This window comes from Scyliorhinus torazame, chromosome 30 (genome assembly GCF_047496885.1).
Source record: "Scyliorhinus torazame isolate Kashiwa2021f chromosome 30, sScyTor2.1, whole genome shotgun sequence".
Lineage (NCBI taxonomy): Eukaryota > Metazoa > Chordata > Chondrichthyes > Carcharhiniformes > Scyliorhinidae > Scyliorhinus > Scyliorhinus torazame.
In genome coordinates, this window is record NC_092736.1 from 37,591,514 (window position 1) to 37,612,149 (window position 20,636).

The window sequence follows — 20,636 nt, forward strand, 5'->3', positions numbered from 1 at the left end:
GGCCGTTGATTTTAACCGCCGTCGATGCGGTGGCCAGGTTGTGCGGGCGAAATTGGTCCAGCGTTATCGAAGCGAGCTGCGGGTAGCCATCGGATGCTTCGGGTGGCGAGCGGGTGCAGTTTCGATGTCGAGATGTCCGGGGACCCAGTGGGGAACAAGATGGCGGCGCCCATGGTGCGCACATTGTGGGGTCGGGACAAGATGGCGGCGCCCATTGGTCACACATGGACCCTGGAGGAGAAGATGGCGGCTCCCATTGTGCGTCTGGCGTGGGGAGGGGCGATTGTGGCCCTTTTTACTGCAGGCTTTACAAACTGCAGTACGGGCCGGGCAGTGTTGGCGGGGGTGCTTCTGCTGACCGCAGAAGTAGCAGCGGGGACCCCCGGGGTGCGCGGATCGGCCTGCGGCACAGGCGTATTGCGAAGGCAGGGCCCCAGCCGAGGAGGTCGTCGGCGGGGTCCAGGAGGCGTAGGAAGGGTGGGCAGCGCGGCGGGAAAGGTACGATTGTACGTTACGGGATGCGACCATCATGGAGAGCGCCAAGGTTTTCGTCTCCGCCAGTTCGAGCATGGCCCCTCCCAGCAATCGTTCTCGGATGCGGTCCGACGCAATCCCCGTCACGAAGGCATCGCGCATGAGGAGCTTCGCGTGTTCGGCGGCCGTGACGGCCTGACAGTCACAGTCCCGGACGAGTGGAATTAGGGCGCGCCAGAAGCCTTCGATGGACTCACCAGGTAGTTGCGAGCGGGTGGCAAGCACATGCCTGGCGAAGAGCGTGTTCACCTTCTGTGTGTAGTGTTCTTTGAGGAGTTCCATCGCTTTTGTGTAAGTCGTGGCGTCTTGGATCAACGGGAACACGCTGGAGCTCAGTCTGGAGTACAGGACGTTTATCTTCTGAGCCTCTGTCGGCGCAGGGTCCGCCGCGTTGATGTAAACCTTGAAACATGCTAGCCAGTGAGTAAAGTCTTTCCTGGCGTGGGCCGAGTGCGGATCCAGCTGCAGGCGATCGGGCTTAATTCGGATATCCATTCTGTGGAAAATCTGACTGTAATAAATTGATGCGCGATCAATTGCACAAAGACTAAAGTTGGGGACAACTGTGGCTTTATTACAGTCAGATTTTTTTTTTCAATAAATGTACTTTATTCATAAAATCTATCATAAACATTACAGAACATTTCGAATTGTCTTGACTGTACATTTCCATCAGAGTTACACATTCCCTTGACTTTCCTCCATTCAATTTTGATAACATTACACACATATCGCTATTTATGTTACAATCGCTCTTTACGTTACAATTCCTTCTTAAACATTAACATTGTCATGTTTCTTTTGTACATTGGAGTGTTAATGACCCAGACCGAGGGGGGTTTACACTGTTCCCCGCCCCTCGGTGTACATTTGCTGGAAAGACCTTACACAGCGGTCTTTCCCCCTTGCGCCTTGGCGGCAGCTGCCCCAAGCTTGAGTGCGTCCCTCAGTCCTGGACCTTGGAATGTGCCAGTCTGCAACACTTGGTCGAGGGCAGCCCTTTGCACTGGAAGATCAGCACGTTTCGGGCATACCAAAGAGCGTCTTTCACCGAGTTGATGACCTTCCAGCAGCAGTTGATGTTTGTCTCTGTGTGGCATATAAGGAAAGTAGGAAGGAACTTAAGCAAGGAGTCAGGAGGGCTAGAAGGGGTCATGAAAAGTCATTGGCAAATAGGGTTAAGGAAAATCCCAAGGCTTTTTACACTTACATAAAAAGCAAGAGGGTAGCCAGGGAAAGGGTTGGCCCACTGAAGGATAGGCAAGGGAATCTATGTGTGGAGCCAGAGGAAATGGGCGAGGTACTAAATGAATACTTTGCATCAGTATTCACCAAAGAGAAGGAATTGGTAGATGTTGAGTCTGGAGAAGGGGGTGTAGATAGCCTGGGTCACATTGTGATCCAAAAAGACGAGGTGTTGGGTGTCTTAAAAAATATTAAGGTAGATAAGTCCCCAGGGCCGGATGGGATCTACCCCAGAATACTGAAGGAGGCTGGAGAGGAAATTGCTGAGGCCTTGACAGAAATCTTTGGATCCTCGCTGTCTTCAGGGGATGTCCCGGAGGACTGGAGAATAGCCAATGTTGTTCCTCTGTTTAAGAAGGGTGGCAGGGATAATCCCGGGAACTACAGGCCGGTGAGCCTTACTTCAGTGGTAGGGAAATTACTGGAGAGAATTCTTCGAGACAGGATCTACTCCCATTTGGAAGCAAATGGACGTATTAGTGAGAGGCAGCACGGTTTTGTGAAGGGGAGGTCGTGTCTCACTAACTTGATAGAGTTTTTCGAGGAGGTCACTAAGATGATTGATGCAGGTAGGGCAGTAGATGTTGTCTATATGGACTTCAGTAAGGCCTTTGACAAGGTCCCTCATGGTAGACTAGTACAAAAGGTGAAGTCACACGGGATCAGGGGTGAACTGGCAAGGTGGATACAGAACTGGCTAGGCCATAGAAGGCAGAGGGTAGCAATGGAGGGATGCTTTTCTAATTGGAGGGCTGTGACCAGTGGTGTTCCACAGGGATCAGTGCTGGGACCTTTGCTCTTTGTAGTATATATAAATGATTTGGAGGAAAATGTAACTGGTCTGATTAGTAAGTTTGCAGACGACACAAAGGTTGGTGGAATTGCGGATAGCGATGAGGACTGTCTGAGGATACAGCAGGATTTAGATTGTCTGGAGACTTGGGCGGAGAGATGGCAGATGGAGTTTAACCTGGACAAATGTGAGGTAATGCATTTTGGAAGGGCTAATGCAGGTAGGGAATATACAGTGAATGGTAGAACCCTCAAGAGTATTGAAAGTCAAAGAGATCTAGGAGTACAGGTCCACAGATCACTGAAAGGGGCTACACAGGTGGAGAAGGTAGTCAAGAAGGCATACGGCATGCTTGCCTTCATTGGCCGGGGCATTGAGTATAAGAATTGGCAAGTCATGTTGCAGCTGTATAGAACCTTAGTTAGGCCACACTTGGAGTATAGTGTTCAATTCTGGTCGCCACACTACCAGAAGGATGTGGAGGCTTTAGAGAGGGTGCAGAAGAGATTTACCAGAATGTTGCCTGGTATGGAGGGCATAAGCTATGAGGAGCGATTGAATAAACTCGGTTTGTTCTCACTGGAACGAAGGAGGTTGAGGGGCGACCTGATAGAGGTATACAAAATTATGAGGGGCATAGACAGAGTGGATAGTCAGAGGCTTTTCCCCAGGGTAGAGGGGTCAATTACTAGGGGGCATAGGTTTAAGGTGAGAGGGGCAAAGTTTAGAGTAGATGTACGAGGCAAGTTTTTTACGCAGAGGGTAGTGGGTGCCTGGAACTCACTACCGGAGGAGGTAGTGGAGGCAGGGACGATAGGGACATTTAAGGGGCATCTTGACAAATATATGAATAGGATGGGAATAGAGGGATACGGACCCAGGAAGTGTAGAAGATTGTAGTTTAGTCGGGCAGTATGGTCGGCACGGGCTTGGAGGGCCGAAGGGCCTGTTCCTGTGCTGTACATTTCTTTGTTTTGTTCTTTGTTCTTTGTCTCAGTCTCGAGGCCTCCTGCTGCAGCTGGCGAAATGACAGGGCACTGGAGGTCATGCATATTTATACAGGTCTCCGTGGGCAGAGCCAGCCGACAGGAGCTACCGGCGAACCTGTAGTGCAGGTCCTACCTTACATCTCCAATTACTGTGGATCACCACACACCCTATTCCCGTCCCTAGCTCCTCCTCCCATTTTTCCCTTGTGTCATCCAGTGGGGGGGGGGGGGGTCCTTTCTAAACGTCGTCGGTATATGTCCCCCACAGTCATGTCCCCCCCTCAGTCTCCTCTGCTCCAAGGAAAACAACCCCAATCTATCCAATCACTCTTCATGGCTAAAACTCTCCAGCCCAGGCAACATCCTGGTAAATCTCCTCTGCACCCTTTCCAGTGGCTATTACAACCCTCCTGTAATGTGGTTTCCAGAACTGCACACACTACTCTCGCTGTGACCTAACCAATGTTTTATACAGTTCCAGCATAACCCCCCTGCTCTTAAACTCTATGCCTCGGCTAATAAAGGCAAGTATACCTTCTGCCTTCTTTATCACTGTGCACACCTGCCCTGCTACCTAAAGGGACCGGAGGACATGCAGACCGAGGTCCCTCTGATCCTTAGTCCTTTCGAGGGTCCCTCCGTGTATTCCATTGTCTGTTTGGCCTGCCCAACTGCATCAGCTCACACTCATCTGGATTGAATTCCATTTACTACTGACCAGCCCATCTGTCCAGCCCGTCGATATCCTCCTGTAATCGAAGACTATCCTCCTCATTAATAATCACCGGGTTAAAATCCAACAGGTTTGTTTGGAATCACTAGCTTTTGGAGCGCAGCTCCTTAATCTGGTGGAGGATAGAACCCGAAGGAAAGCAGGGCACCATGTTTGACACCAGCTTGCAGGAACATAGAACATAGAACATTACAGCGCAGTACAGGCCCTTCGGCCCTCGATGTTGCGCCGACCTGTGAAACCACTCTAAAGCCCATCTACACTATTCCCTTATCGTCCATATGTCTATCCAATGACCATTTGAATGTCCTTAGTGTTGGCGAGTCCACTACTGTTGCAGGCAGGGCATTCCACGCCCTTACTACTCTCGGAGTGAAGAACCTACCTCGGACATCTGTCCTATATCTATCTCCCCTCAATTTAAAGCTCTGTCCCCTCGTGCTAGACATCACCATCCGAGGTCCTGGAAAGGTGAAATTTTCGAACATCCTTTGATCTCCACTCCAGTATTTGTTTTTTTCAGGGTTTTACTCCCCCTCGGCCTTCACCCCCTGCCGAGGTGCACACAAGGCAGGTGGAAATATTCACCCAAGTTTCACCCGAGTTTGGTTCAGGAGCATCAGGGCCTGTCCACACAGCGGTGGGCCTCCACCCTGTCTATGGGCCAAACCTCCTGTGAGTTCCCTTGCGGCAGTGAGGCCATGAGCTGTCTGTGTGGCTGTGAGAAGGCACAGCCCAGGACCTGCCGGTGGAGGGGGCTGTGCACAGACGGGGAAAGACTTATACATTTCATAGAATTTACAGTGCAGAAGGAGGCCATTCAGCCCATCAAGTCTGCACCGGCCCTTGGAAAGAGCACCCAAGGTCCACACCTCCACCCTATCCCCATAACCCAGCAACCCCACCCAACACCAAGGGCAATTTTGGACACTAAGGGGCAATTTATCATTGGCCAATCCACCCAACCTGCACATCTTTGGACTGTGGGAGGAAACCCACGCACACACGGGGAGGGTGCCGGGACCGGGGGCGGGGCCGGGCTGGGGGCGGCCGGGGGGCGGGGGCTGGGGGGGCCGGGAGGCGGGGGCGGGGCTGGGGGGGCGGGGGCCGGGCGTCCGGGAGGGTTGGCAGCTGCACGGCTCCCTCTCCCAGTCTCTGCCGGGCCATGTCCCGCTGCTCCTGCAGCTTCTGGGCGCCGCTGGCCGGCCGCCCCAACAGCAGCAGCTCGGCCGCTTGGCGCTCGAAGCTGGCGCCGCTCCGGCTCCTCGGCAAGGCCTGGGTCCGGGTCCGGAGCCGGGGCCTCGGGCTGAGCCTCGGCCTCCACTCTCAGCCTGGGCCTGGGTTACGGGCTGTGGGGGCCGCGGTCGGACTGTCAGTCGGAGAATAAAGAGGAGCCGCGGCGGGAGCGCCGGGAAATGGCGGAGGCGAGAGAGAAAGGGCTGGGATTTACTTCAGAGAATCAAGGTGAGCGCAGCCCCCCCCCCCTCACCCCCCCCTCCCAGCCCCCCCCCTCCCAACACACCCCCCCCCCCAACACACACCCCCCCCCAACACCCCCCCCCCCCAACACACCCCCCCCCCCCAACACACACCCCCCCCAACACACCCCCCCCCCCAACACACCCCCCCCCCCCCAACACATCACCCCCCCCAACACACCCCCCCCCCCCAACACACACCCCCCCCCAACACACACCCCCCCCCAACACCCCCCCCCCCCAACACACCCCCCCCCCCCACACACCCCCCAACCCCCCCTCCCACCCCCCCCCAACACCCCCCCCCACCCCCCAACACACCCCCCCCCAACACACCCCCCCAACACACCCCCCCCCCCAACACCCCCCCCACCAACACACCCCCCCCCCCACACACACCCCCCCCCAACACCCCCCCCCCAACACACCCCCCCCCCCCAACACACCCCCCCCCCCAACACACCCCCCCCCCCCCAACACACACCCCCCCCCCCAACACACCCCCCCCAACACACACCCCCCCCAACACACACCCCCCCCAACACACCCCCCCCCCCCAACACACCCCCCCCCAACACACACCCCCCCCAACACCCCCCCCCCCCAACACACCCCCCCCCCCAACACCCCCCCCCCCAACACACCCCCCCCCCCCAACACCCCCCCCCCCCAACACACACACCCCCAACACACACACACCCCCAGCTTTCTCCCTATATCCTTTGATCCCATTCTCCCCGAGTGCTATATCCAGCCGCCTCTTGAATGTATTCAAAGTTTTAGCATCAACTACTTCCTGTGGCAATGAATTCCACAGGCTCCACTCTTTGTGTGAAGAAGTGTCTCCTTATCTCTGTCCGAAATGGTTCACCCTGAATCCTCAGACTGTGACCCCTGGTTCTGGATACACCCATCATTGGTAACATCGTCCCTGCATCTACCCTGTCCAGTCCTGTTAGAATTTTATAAGTCTCTATGAGATCCCCCCTCGTTCTTTTGAACTCCAGCGAGAACAATCCCAACCGAGTCAATCTCTCCTCACATGACAGTCCCGCCATCCCTGGAATCAGTCTGGTAAACCTTCGCTGCACTCGCTCGAGAGCAAGAACATCCTTCCTCAGAGAAGGACATCAAAACTGCCCACAATGCCTCACTAAGCCCTGTATAATTGCAGCAATACACCCCTGCTCTTGTGCTTGAATCTTCTCGCAATGAACATAAGAACTAGGAGCAGGAGTAGGCCATCTGGCCCCTCGAGCCTGCTCCACCATTCCATGAGATCATGGCTGATCTTTTGTGGACTCAGCTCCACTTTCCGGCCCGAACACCATAACCCTTAATCCCTTTATTCTTCAAAAAACTATCTATCTTTATCTTGAAAACATTTAATGAAGGAGCCTCGACTGCTTCACTGGGCAAGGAATTCCATAGATTCACAATCCTTTGGGTGAAGAAGTTCCTCCTAAACTCAGTCCTAAATCTACTTCCCCTTATTTTGAGGCTATGCCCCCTAGTTCTGCTTTCACCCGCCAGTGGAAACAACCTGCCCGTATCCATCCTATCTATTCCCTTCATAATTTTATATGAAGGCCAACATACCATTAGCCTGCTGTACCTACATGCTTACCTTCAGCGAATGGTGCGCAAGGTCCCACTGCACACTCCCCTCTCCCAATTTACAACCATTCAGGTAGTAATCTGCCTTCCTGTTTTTGCTTCCAAAGTGAATAACCTCACACTTATCCAAATTATACTGCATCTGCCATTGGTTTGCCCACACGCCCAACTTGTCCAGATCATACATAGATGTTAGACTAACCATTCTGTAGTTCCCCGTTTACTCCCTCCCTCCTTTTTTAAATCGTGGGGTTACATTTGCCACCTTCCAATCTGCCGGACTGTCCCAAAATCTACAGGATTTTGGAGATGACGACTAACACATCTACTATTCCCATGGCCATCGTTAGTAATCCAGGATGTCGATTATCAGGCCCTGGGGATTAATTGACTTTCAGTCCCTTTAATTTTTCCAGAGAGTAATAATAATAAAAACGTTCCATGGCTAAACAAGGAAGTCATAAAGGCAAAAACTAGGACATACCATACTGCAAACGTTAGTGATAAGCTGGGGGATTTGGGGAACTTTTAAGATTCAGCAAAAGGCTACTAAAAATAAAAAGAGCCAAGATGAACTGTGTAAGAAATCTAGCAGAGAACATAGAACATAGAAAAATACAGCACAGAATAGGCCCTTCGGCCCACGATGTTGTGCTGAACCTTTGCCCTAGATTAATCATAGATTATCATAGAATTTACAGTGCAGAAGGAGGCCACTCGGCCCATTGAGTCTGCACCGGCTCTTGGAAAGAGCACCCTACCCAAGGTCAACACCTCCACCCAACACTAAGAGCAATTTTGGACACTAAGGGCAATTTATCATGGCCAATCCACCTAACCTGCACATCTTTGGACTGTGGGAGGAAACCGGAGCACCCGGAGGAAACCCACGCACACACGGGGAGGATGTGCAGACTCCGCACAGACAGTGACCCAAGCCGGAATTGAACCTGGGACCCTGGAGCTGTGAAGCAATTGTGCTATCCACAATGCTACCGTGCTGCCCTTAAGAACAAATTAATCTACACTATATCATTCTACCGTAATCCATGTACCTATCCAATAGCTGCTTGAAGGTCCCTAATGTTTCCGATTCAACTACTTCCACAGGCAGTGCATTCCATGCCCCCACTACTCTCTTGGTAAAGAACCTACCTCTGACATTTCCCCCTATATCTTCCACCATTCACCTTAAATTTATATCCCCTTGTAATGCTTTGTTCCACCTCGGGAAAAAGTCTCTGACTGGCTACTCTATCTATTCCCCTGATCATCTTATAAACCTCTATCAAGTCGCCCCTCATCCTTCTCCGTTCTAATGAGAAAAGGCCTAGCACCCTCAACCTTTCCTCGTAAAACCTACTCTCCATTCCAGGCAACATCCTGGTAAATCTCCTTTGCACCTTTTCCAAAGCTTCCACATCCTTCCTAAAATGAGGCGACCAGAACTGTACACAGTACTCCAAATGTGGCCTTACCAAAGTTTTGTACAGCTGCATCATCACCTCACGGCTCTTAAATTCAATCCCTCTGTTAATGAACGCGAGCACACCATAGGCCTTCTTCACAGCTCTATCCACTTGAGTGGCAACTTTCAAAGATGTATGAACATAGACCCCAAGATCTCTCTGCTCCTCCACATTGCCAAGAACTCTACCGTTAACCCTGTGTTCGGCATTCATATTTGTCCTTCCAAAATGGACAACCTCACACTTTTCAGGGTTAAAGTCCATCTACCACTTCTCAGCCCAGCTCTGCATCCTATCTATGTCTCTTTGCAGCCGACAACAGCCCTCCTCACTATCCACAACTCCACCAATCTTCGTATCGTCTGCAAATTTACTGACCCACCCTTCAACTCCCTCATCAAGTCATTAATGAAAATCAAACCGCAGAGGACCCAGAACTGATCCCTGCGGTACGCCACTGGTAACTGGGATCCAGGCTGAATATTTGCCATCCACCACTACTCTCTGACTTCTATCGGTTAGCCAGTTCGTTATCCAACTGGTCAAATTTCCCACTATCCCATGCCTCCTTACTTTCTGCAGAAGCCTACCATGGGGAACCTTATCAAATGCCTTACTAAAATCCATGTACACTACATCCACTGCTTTACCTTCATCCACATGCTTGGTCACCTCCTCAAAGAATTCAATAAGACTTGTAAGGCAAGACCTACCCCTCACAAATCCATGCTGACTATCCCTAATCAAGCAGTGTCTTTCCAGATGCTCAGAAATCCTATCCTTCAGTGCCCTTTCCATTACTTTGCCTACCACCGAAGTAAGACTAACTGGCCTGTAATTCCCAGGGTTATCCCTAGTCCCTTTTTTGAACAGGGGCACGACCTTCACCACTCTCCAATCCCCTGGTACCACCCCTGTTGACAGTGAGGACGAAAAGATAATTGCCAACGGCTCTGCAATTTCATCTCTTGCTTCCCATAGAATCCTTGGATATATCCCGTCAGGCCCGGGGGACTTGTCTATCCTCAAGTTTTTCAAAATGCCCAACACATCTTCCTTCCTAACAAGTATTTCCTCGAGCTTACCAATCTGTTTCACACTGTCCTCTCCAACAATATGGCCCCTCTCATTTGTAAATACAGAAGAAAAGTACTCGTTCAAGACCTCTCCTATCTCTTCAGACTCAATACACAATCTCCCGCTACTGTCCTTGATCGGACCTACCCTCGCTCTAGTCATTCTCATATTTCTCACATATGTGTAAAAGGCCTTGGGGTTTTCCTTGATCCTACCCGCCAAAGATTGTTCATGCCCTCTCTTAGCTCTCCTATTCCCTTTCTTCAGTTCCCTCCTGGCTATCTTGTATCCCTCCAATGCCCTGTCTGAACCTTGTTTCCTCAGCCTTACATAAGTCTCCTTTTTCCTCTTAACAAGACATTCAACCTCTCTTGTCAACCATGGTTCCCTCACTCGACCATCTCTTCCCTGCCTGACAGGGACATACATATCAAGGACACGTAGCACCTGTTCCTTGAACAAGTTCCACATTTCACTTGTGTCCTTCCCTGCCAGCCTATGTTCCCAACTTATGCACTTCAATTCTTGTCTGACAACATCGTATTTACCCTTCCCCCAATTGTAAACCTTGCCCTGTTGCACATACCTATCCCTCTCCATTACTAAAGTGAAAGTCACAGAATTGTGGTCACTATCTCCAAAATGCTCCCCCACTAACAAATCTATCACTTGCCCTGGTTCATTACCAAGTACCATCGTAGTCCCAAGTACCGATCCATGCCTTAAGTTCACCCACCTTATTCCTGATGCTTCTTGCGTTGAAGTATACACACTTCAACCCATCTCCATTCCTGCAAGTACTCTCCTTTGTCAGTGTTCCCTTCCCCACTGCCTCACTACACTCTTTGGCGTCCTGAATATCGGCTACCTTAGTTTCTGGTTCCCATTCCTCTGCCAAATTAGTTTAAACCCTCCCGAAGAGTACTAGAAAACCTCCCTCCCAGGATATTGATGCCCCTCTGGTTCAGATGCAACCCGTCCTGCTTGCAAAGGTCCCACCTTCCCCAGAATGCGCTTCAATTATCCAAATACCTGAAGCCCTCCCTCCTAGACCATTCCTGCAGCCACGTGTTTAGCTCCACTCTCCCCCTATTCCTAGCCTCGCTATCACGTGGCACCGGCAACAAACTAGAGATGACAACTCTGTCTGTCCTGGCTTTTAACTTCCAGCCTAACTCCCTAAACTCGTTTATCACCTCCACACACCTTTTCCTACCTACGTCATTGGTACCAATGTGTACCACGACCTCTGGCTGCAGGACCCCTTAAGAATCCTGAAGACACGATCCGAGACATCCCTGGCCCGGCACCCGGGAGGCAACATACCTTCCGGGAGTCTCGCTCGCGACCACAGAATCTCTTATCTATTCCCCTAACCATTGAATCTCCTACAACTATTGCTTTTCTATTCTCCCCCCCCCCCCTTCCCTTCTGAGCCCCAGAGCCAGACTCAGTGCCAGAGACCTGACCGCTAGGGCCTTCCCCCGGTAGGTCATCCCCCCCCCCAACAGCATCCAAAACGGTATACTTGTTTTGAGGGGGAACGGCCACGAGGGATCCCTGCACTGTCTGCCTGTTTGTTTTCTTTCCCCTGACTGTAACCCAGCTATGCTTGTTCTGTACCTTGGGTGTGGTTACCTGCCTGTAACTCTTCTCTATCACCCCCTCTGCCTCCCGGATGACCCGAAGTTCATCCAGCTTCAGCTCCAGTTCCCTAACACGGTCTTTGAGGAGGTGGAGTTGGGTGCACTTCCCGCAGGCATAGTCAGCGGGGACACCGGTGGTATCCCTCACCACCCACATCCTACAGGATGAACATGCAACTGGCCTAGCCTCCAACCCCTCTTACCTTACAGAATATAGCTGCCCTGTGGACCAACTGGATCTCCGCCCTCCGACTCTGCTCCCAGTCAGCTGCACTCTCTGCAAACGTCTGGCTCCCTTCACGCTCTTTGAGGAAATGTAGGAAATGGAAATGAAAGGAGCACCTTGCTCCCTCCACACCTAACTCCCTCAGTCACCAAACTCTCACAATAGCACTCAAATGCACCAAATGCAGCACTCCCTCAGTCACCAAACTCTCACAATAGCACTCAAATGCCCCAAATTCAGCACTCAGTGCAAACAAAGTCTGCACTGTCGGGGATCACTTTTATACTGTGAATCTAGCCTCTGAAACTGGACTAATCCAATTAACTAATTAACAAGCTCCAGCTGCAAGTGCCTACAAGTTGAACCTTTGTTTAAAGCTGATTGAAAATTCACCTTCTTCTAAACCAAACAGCAACTTTTAAGTTAATTAACTAAATAAAAGAAAGACTAGACTTTAGATAAAAATGAAGCCTTATACTCCCTCAGTCACCAAACTCTTACTATAGCACTCAAATACACCAAATTCAGCACTCAGTGCAAAACATAAAGACTGATACGAAAAGCTTTTATAAATATTTAAAGAGGAAGAGAATAGCTACAGTAAATGTTGGCCCTTTGGAGGACGACACTGGTGAGGTAATAATGGGGAACACCGAGATGGCGGAGGCACTGAACCAATATTTTGCCTCTGCTCTCACTGAAACATAATAAAAATGTTCCAAAATCTACAGTTAATGCAGAGGAACTTGGTGCAATAACCATCACTATGGAGATGGTATTGAATAAACTGATGTGATTAAAGGCAGATAAGTCATCTGGACCCGATGGCTTGCACCCTAGGGAGGTGGCAGCCGAGATGGTGGATGCATTGGTTATGATATTTCAGAATTCCCTGGATTCTGGAAGGGTCCTGGTGGATTGGAAACACGCAAATGTGATGCCCCTATTCGGAAAGGGAGAGAGTTAAAAAGTGGGAAATTATGGACCAGTTAGCTTGATCTCTGTGGTGGGAAAATTGCTGGAATCAGTTATTAAAGAGGAGATGACTGAACATTTGAAAAGACAAAGCTCAATCCACCATTGTCAGCATGATTTTATGAAGGATAAGTCATGCTTGACAAACTTGCTTGAGTTATTGAGGACATAACCAGCAAGGTGGATAATGGGGAACCTGTGGATGTGGTATATCTAGACTTCTAGAAGGTATTTGATAAGGTGCTGCATAAAAGACTGATCCAGAAGGTGAGATTGCAGGAGATTGGGGGTGAGTACTAGATTAGATTGAGGTTTCGATGACTGACGGAAAGCAGAGGGTTGATAAATGGGTCTTCTCTGGCTGGCGAACTGTAACTAGCGGGGTGCCGCAGGGGGCAGTCCTCCGACCTAAACTGTTTACAATCTGATCTACAAGCAGGGATAGATAGGTTCTGGATTAATAAGGGGATCAGGAGTTATGGGGAGAAGGCAGGAGAATGGGGATGAGAAAATATCAGCCATGATTGAATGGCGGAGCAGACTCGATGGGCCGAGTGGCCTAATTCTGCTCCTATGTCTTATGATCACACTACCAGAAGGATGTGGATGCTTAGGAGAGGGTACAGAAGTGGTTTACCAGGATGTTGCCTGGTATGGAGGGCATTAGCTGTGAGAAGCGATTAGATAACCTCGGCCTGTTCTCACTGTAACGACAGAGGTTGAGAGGCGACCTGATAGAGGTCTACAAGATTATGAGTGGATAGTCAGATGCTCTTTCCTCGGGTAGGAGAGTCAAGTACTGGGGGACATAGGTTTAAAGTACGTGGGGAAAGGTTTAGAACAGATGTGCAAGGCAAGAGGATGGTAAATATTTGGAATGCCGGGGAGGTGGTGGGAGCAGATACCATAGCGGCATTTAAGGGGCATCTAGGCAAATGTATTTTTCATTTCATTTAATTTCATATATAAATGGGGTGGGAATGGAAGGATACGGACTCTGAGTGCAGACGGTTTTAGTTTAGCCAGGTACCATGATCAGCGCAGGCTTGGAGGGCCGAATGGCCTGTTCCTGTGCTGTATTCTTTCTTTTGATTGAATGGCGGAGCAGGCCGAGGGGCTGAATTCTCCTAATTCCTATGTTCCCAGTTTCCTTCAATTCCTCCTCACTAGACCGTTGATTTATTAGCAATTCTGGGAAGTTATTTGTGTCTTCGTCTGAAGACCGATCTACAATAGTTGTTTAATTGATCTGCCATTTCCTTGCTTTCTATTATAAATTCTCCTGTTTTGGACTGTGAAATACCCACATTTGTCTTTAATGGTTTTTTAAAAAATGCACTTCCAGACACTTTATATACTTGCAAATTTATTCTCCTACTATACAATGATGAGGATTGAAATGAAAATGAAATTAACTGAATAAAAATCACTCATTATCACAAGTAGGCTTCAAATGAAGTTACTGTGAAAAGCCCCTAGTCGCCACATTCTGGCGCCTGTTCGGCGAGGCTGGTACGGGAATTGAACCCGTGCTGCTCGCCTGCCTTGTTCTGCTTTCAAAGCCAGCTATTTAGCCCTGTGCTAAACCAGCCCCAAAATTGCTGCTCCAAAGCTGTTCATTGTATCTTACCTTGGGTGTAACTTTGTATTTAAAATGGTATAAAAAAGGTACAAACTTCATTATCCTGCAGTGAGGTTAACCTGAGGTTAACTTGGTTGGGTACTTTATTACCTGTAGACCTTCAAACGTACAATGCTTAAGACATCATGTCTGAGTTAATGTACTTCCACGTTGATTAAGGTTCCATCCTTCAGCAACCTTTGCTTGTTTGAACTGTGGCTTTTGTCCTGGGGCGTCACTGCATTGAACGATTAAACCCGGCACCATACAGTTTAAACCAATTCTGACTTCCTCGTGTGATAGAACCACAAATTAAAGGAAGGTAAAAACATATCTATATTTTGAAACGTAGTGGAGAAGGTGAAGCCAGTCGTGAGGACAGTATCGCCACCATTCCAACGGGCTCAGCTTTTTCACACACGGGTGTTTTGGAAGCAATGTCTAATTTGGAGGGGTTACTACAATAGACGGTCCAGACAATTTATTTTTCTATTTTTTATAAATTTAAAGTACCCAATTATCTTTTTCCAATTAAGGGGCAATTTACTTCCCTCTGTTCCCCGCCCGTTCATATATTTGTCTAGATGCATCTTAAATGACGCTGTCGTGCCCGCCTCTACCACCTCCGCTAGCAACGCATTCCAGGCATCCACCACCCTCTGCGTAAAAAACTTTCCCCGCACATCTCCCTGAAACTTTCCCCCCCTCACCTTGAAATCGTGACCCCTTGTAATTGACACCCCCACTCTTGGAAAAAGCTTGTTGCTATCCACCCTGTCCATACCTCTCATAATTTTGTAGACCTCAATCAGGTTCCCCCTCGACCTCCGTCTTTCCAACGAAAACAATCCTAATCTACTCAACCTTTCTTCATAGCTAGCACCCTCCATACCAGGCAACATCCTGGTGAACCTCCTCTGCACCCTCTCTAAAGCATCCACGTCCTTCTGGTAATGTGGCGACCAGAACTGGGTTGGGGGCGCGCGCGGTGTGTGCTCGATGGGCGGGGTCTGAGCATGGGGTCAGCGCGGGGTCTGAGTGCGGTGGGCGGGGTCTGAGTGCGGTGGGCGGGGTCTGAGTGCGGTGGGCGGGGTCTGAGTGCGGTGGGCGGGGTCTGAGTGCGGTGGGCGGGGTCTGAGGGCGGTGGGCGGGGTCTGAGGGCGGTGGGCGGGGTCTGAGGGCGGTGGGCGGGGTCTGAGGGCGGTGGGCGGGGTCTGAGGGCGGGGGGGGCGGGGGGCGGGGTCGGAGGGCGGGGGGGCGGGGCGGGGTCGGAGGGCGGGGGGGGCGGGGTCGGAGGGCGGGGGGGGCGAGGGCGGGGGGGGCGGGGTCGGAGCGCGGGGGGGCGGGGTCTGAGGGGGCGGGGTTTGGGCGAGGGGGCGAGGTCTGAGGGGGCGGGGTTTGGGCGCGGAGGGGCGGGGTCTGAGCGCGGGGGGCGGGGTCAGAGCGCGGGGGGGCGGGGTCTGAGGGGGCGGGGTGGACGGGGTCTGAGTGCGGTGGGGCGGGGTCTGAGCGCGGGGGGCGGGGTCAGAGCGCGGGGGGCGGGGTCAGAGCGCGGGGGGAGGGCGGGGTCTGAGCGCGGGGGGCGGGGTCTGAGCGCGGGGGGGGCGGGGTTTGGGCGAGGGGGCGGGGTCTGAGGGGGCGGGGTTTGGGCGCGGAGGGGCGGGGTCTGAGCGCGGGGGGCGGGGTCAGAGCGCGGGGGGGCGGGGTCTGAGGGGGCGGGGTTTGGGCGCGGGCTGGACGGGGTCTGAGCGCGGGGGGCGGGGTCAGAGCGCGGGGGGAGGGCGGGGTCAGCGCGGGGGGAGGGCGGGGTCTGAGCGCGGGGGGGCGGGGTTTGGGCGAGGGGGCGGGGTCTGAGGGGGCGGGGTCTGAGCGCGGGGGGCGGGGTCAGAGCGCGGGGGGGCGGGGTCTGAGGGGGCGGGGTTTGGGCGCGGGCTGGACGGGGTCTGAGTGCGGTGGGGCGGGGTCTGAGCGCGGGGGGGCGGGGTCTGAGCGCGGGGGCGGGGCCCGGTTTGAATGGCGCTCCCCCTCCCCCCGGCCTAACGGCTGTGCCGCTCTAACGGCCGCCGCGCGCCGCCTGCCGCCGCCCCGCCAGTGGCTCCAGGCGCCCGGAGGCAGCGGCAGGATGTTTTCCTGCTCCAGGACCGCGTCGCCGGTCACGGCCACATCGAATAACCCGTGCTCGGAGCGGCAGACCGAGGTGGCGACGTGCGATGCGGCGGAGAAGGACCTGCAGGAGGGCATGCAGGAGGGCAAGGAGCAGATCAAGGAGCTGAACGAGCGCTTCGCCAAGTACATCAACAACACGGTGCTGAACCTGCAGCGCAAGAACAAGGAGCTGCTGGCCGAGCTGAAGAAGCTGGAGAAGGAGGAGTTCATGGCGGTGGAGAAGGCCTATCAGAAAGACTACCAGGACTTCCAGGCGCGGGTGGACGAGATCCAGAACGAGCTGGTGCTGCTGAAGCTGGAGAAGGACAAGCTGAAGGCGCGGCTGGAGAAGGAGTGCCAGCTCAAGCGCGAGTTCGACCGCGACTTCCAGGAGCTGAAGAAGCGCTACGAGGACTCGGGCGCCGGCCTGGAGAAGCTGCAGTGCCAGTTCAAGCTGCTGGAGGCCCAGCTGGCGCAGCTCAAGCTGGTGCGGGACCAGGAGCGCATCTACTGGCAGCAGAAGGTGGACAACCTGCAGAACCTGGACCAGGTGGAGAGCTCCACGCTGGACCTGGAGCAGGCGCTGCGCAACATGCGCCAGGAATACGACCAGATGGCGCGGCGCAACAAGGACGAGCTGCAGCGCTACCGCCACAAGTTCGAGGAGAACAGCGTGCCCCTGCAGCGGCTCAAGCGGGAGACGGAGGCTCACCGCAACGCCGTCACCGACCTGCGGCTGCGGGACGAGATGCACAAGAGCCACCTGCAGGAGAAGGAGCGGGAGATCGGCCGCATCAAGGATTACAACAAGTCGCTGGAGAAGAAGATCGAGGCGCAGACGGCCGACTTCCAGACGCTGCTGAGCGTCAAGGCGGGGCTGGAGCAGGAGCTGTCCGGCTACAAGAGCCTCCTCAACCAGGTGGAGAAGAAGTCCCGGGACTACAACAGCCCCGCCTGCCTGACAGCCGGGCCCGCCGCCACCCCCCCCAGCAAGGCCGCCCCGCCAGAGGACATGAACAAGATGTGGTGTTAGTGCAACTGGGAAAGGACCGTGCACACATTAAACCCCAACCCCCCCCATTCCCCAAACCCCCATTCCTCAAACCCCCCATTCCTCAAACCCCCCATTCCCCAAAACCCCCATTCCCCAAACCCCCCCATTCCCCAAACCCCCATTCCTCAAACCCCCCATTCCTCAAACCCCCCATTCCCCAAACCCCCCCATTCCCCAAACCCCCCCATTCCCCAATCCCCCCAATCCCTCCATTACCCAACCCCCCCTCCTCATTCCCCAACCCCCCCTCCTCATTCCCCAACCCCCCCTCCTCATTCCCCAACCCCCCTCCTCATTCCCCAATCCCCCTTCTCATTCCCCAATCCCCCTTCTCATTCCCCAATCCCCCTCCTCATTCCCGAACCCCCCCTCCTCATTACCCAACCCCCCCTCCTCATTCCCCAACCCCCCCTCCTCATTCCCCAACCCCCCCTCCTCATTCCCCAACCCCCCTCCTCATTCCCCAATCACCCTCATCACTCCCCAATCCCCCTTCTCATTCCCCAATCCCCCTTCTCATTCCCCAATCCCCCTCCTCATTCCCCAATCCCCCTCCTCATTCCCCAATCTCCCTCCTCATTCCCCAATCTCCCTCCTCATTCCCCAATCCCCCTCCTCATTCCCCAATCCCCCTCCTCATTCCCCAATCCCCCTCCTCATTCCCCAATCCCCCTCCTCATTCCCCAATCCCCCTCCTCATTCCCCAATCCCCCTCCTCCACCATGAACAAGATGTGGTGTTAGTGCAACTGGGAAAGGACCGTGCACACATTAAGCCCTCTCCCCATTCCCCTCCTCGCCCGCTCATGAACTACATGTGGTATGAATGCAACTGGGAAAGGACCTTCCACCCTGACAAGTGCTTATTGGTTTCTGCTTTCTGAATATACACATTACAGCCCCCCCCCCGTGAATCCCTCTCCCCCAAATCCCCCTCCATTCCCCTCATCCCCCTCCATTCCCCTCCCCCTCCATTCCCCTCCCCCTCCATTCCCCTCCCCCTCCATTCCCCTCCCCCTCCATTCCCCTCCCCCTCCATTCCCCTCCCCCTCCATTCCCCTCCCCCTCCATTCCCCTCCCCCTCCATTCCCCTCCCCCTCCATTCCCCTTCCCCTCCCCCTCCATTCCCCTCCCCCTCCATTCCCCTCCCCCTCCATTCCCCTCCCCCTCCATTCCCCTCCCCCTCCATTCCCCTCCTCTTCCCCCCCTCCATTCCCCTCCTCTCCCCCCCTCCATTCCCCTCCTCTCCCCCCTCCATTCCCCTCCTCTCCCCCCCTCCATTCCCCTCCTCTCTCTCCCTCCATTCCCCTCCTCTCTCTCCCTCCATTCCCCTCCTCTCTCTCCCTCCATTCCCCTCCTCTCTCTCCCTCCATTCCCCATCTCTCTCCCCCTCCATTCCCCATCTCTCTCCCCCTCCATTCCCCTCCTCTCTCCCCCTCCATTCCCCTCCTCTCTCCCCCTCCATTCCCCTCCTCTCTCCCCCTCCATTCCCCTCCTCTCTCCCCCTCCATTCCCCTCCTCTCTCCCCCTCCATTCCCCTCCTCTCTCTCCCCCTCCATTCCCCTCCTCTCTCTCCCCCTCCATTCCCCTTCTCTCTCTCCCCCTCCATTCCCCTTCTCTCTCTCCCCCTCCATTCCCCTTCTCTCTCTCCCCCTCCATTCCCCTTCTCTCTCTCCCCCTCCATTCCCCTTCTCTCTCTCCCCCTCCATTCCCCTTCTCTCTCTCCCCCTCCATTCCCCTTCTCTCTCTCCCCCTCCATTCCCCTTCTCTCCCTCCATTCCCCTTCTCCAACCCCCCCCCCCAATTTCCCTTCTTCTCCCCCCCCCCCCCTCATTCCCATTGGCCCCCATCTTCTGCTTTACAGACGACAAAAAAGACCCCCCTCCCGCCCCATGTACAAAAGATTCTTAGAATGTACAGAACAGACTTGTTTTTGGTCAGAATTCAAACAGGATGTATCAATTCTTTCGGAAGCGTACATAGCTCTATATAGTCAGAAACGGCCGTTACAAGCCCATAGTTACAAATGGTTTTCCCATTTGTAGTGCCATCAAATTAATTGGTGTAATTTATTTTTTCTCTGAGTTTTTGGCAAACACACCTTTTTGTCAATCAGAGAGAGGTCTCTACCGTAATAGTTTGCAAACATGTAACAGGACCATTGTAGGTTATCAGGTATCCTGTTCATTCAAGCCAGTGTGGAAAAAGTAACGTTTGATCATTTAACATGTGAGACCTTTCGTCCTATTTTCCTCATTAAACCACATCAGAAACAATATTGAGTGATATTTTTGCGCTAAATTCAAAATATGAGTCAGTCACTATGTAAAGACGTTTGACATCAGTTTAAATCCGCACAATGAGCAAAGCTAGGTATTTGGGATATCCTAAAAAAAATTGTTCCTTTTACAGATTCTTCATTACTTTGTTAGAATCTGCCCTAGAAGCAGAATACAGCGTCTGTTTCAAATAGGAGATTCTTGAGTCGCTTACCAGGGAAAAGAAGCTGAGGTCACATTTACAGTTTTAACCTTCAGAGACCCTCTGGTCAGTGGGTTCAACCAAGGCTAAAGAATCCAACCAGTTCTTCATGATAGGGGTAGGAGGGAACATCCATCCATACACATCTCCCACTGGATGTCAACCCAGGCTTCTTCACTGGTACTCATCAGGGCTATCTGCAGCATGGTCCAAACCCAACCCAACCAGCCCGACTCAGACTGCAATGTCTCAGTCTCAGAGGTCACTCTGCCATTAGTCTCAGTAAGACCTTGGAAATGTCTCTGCTATCTACCCCATTGTACCAGTCCCGCAGGGCTGTATTTTTGTGTCACAGCAAGGCTTAAGCTGCAGAGAATGGTGTAGGTGAAAGCACAAAAAGGGAAATTTACTCAAACCTTAAGGTTTGGAATTTCTTTTATTCCTTTAAACCAATAAATCGTCTGAAAAGGCTTCATAATAAGTTAATAAGAATTTGGCCCATCGAGACCGCCCCGCCATTCGATCATGGCTGATCTCATCCTGGCCTTAACTCC

General features: G+C 52.9%; 1 protein-coding gene across 1 annotated transcript; it reads left to right on the forward strand.

Moving 5' to 3' along the window:
- The first annotated feature begins 16,424 nt into the window (after positions 1 to 16,424).
- LOC140404497 (vimentin-like) lies at positions 16,425 to 17,969 on the forward strand. Its single transcript, XM_072493132.1, has one exon. It carries the CDS (start codon positions 16,526 to 16,528, stop codon positions 17,579 to 17,581), a length of 1,056 nt encoding a protein of 351 aa, XP_072349233.1. The 5' UTR covers positions 16,425 to 16,525; the 3' UTR covers positions 17,582 to 17,969.
- Positions 17,970 to 20,636: the final 2,667 nt, after the last annotated feature.

Excerpts from the sequence above, each read along its gene's own strand:
- LOC140404497 (XM_072493132.1), top strand. The coding sequence starts at position 16,526 with ATGTTTTCCTGCTCCAGGACCGCGTCGCCGGTCACGGCCACATCGAAT.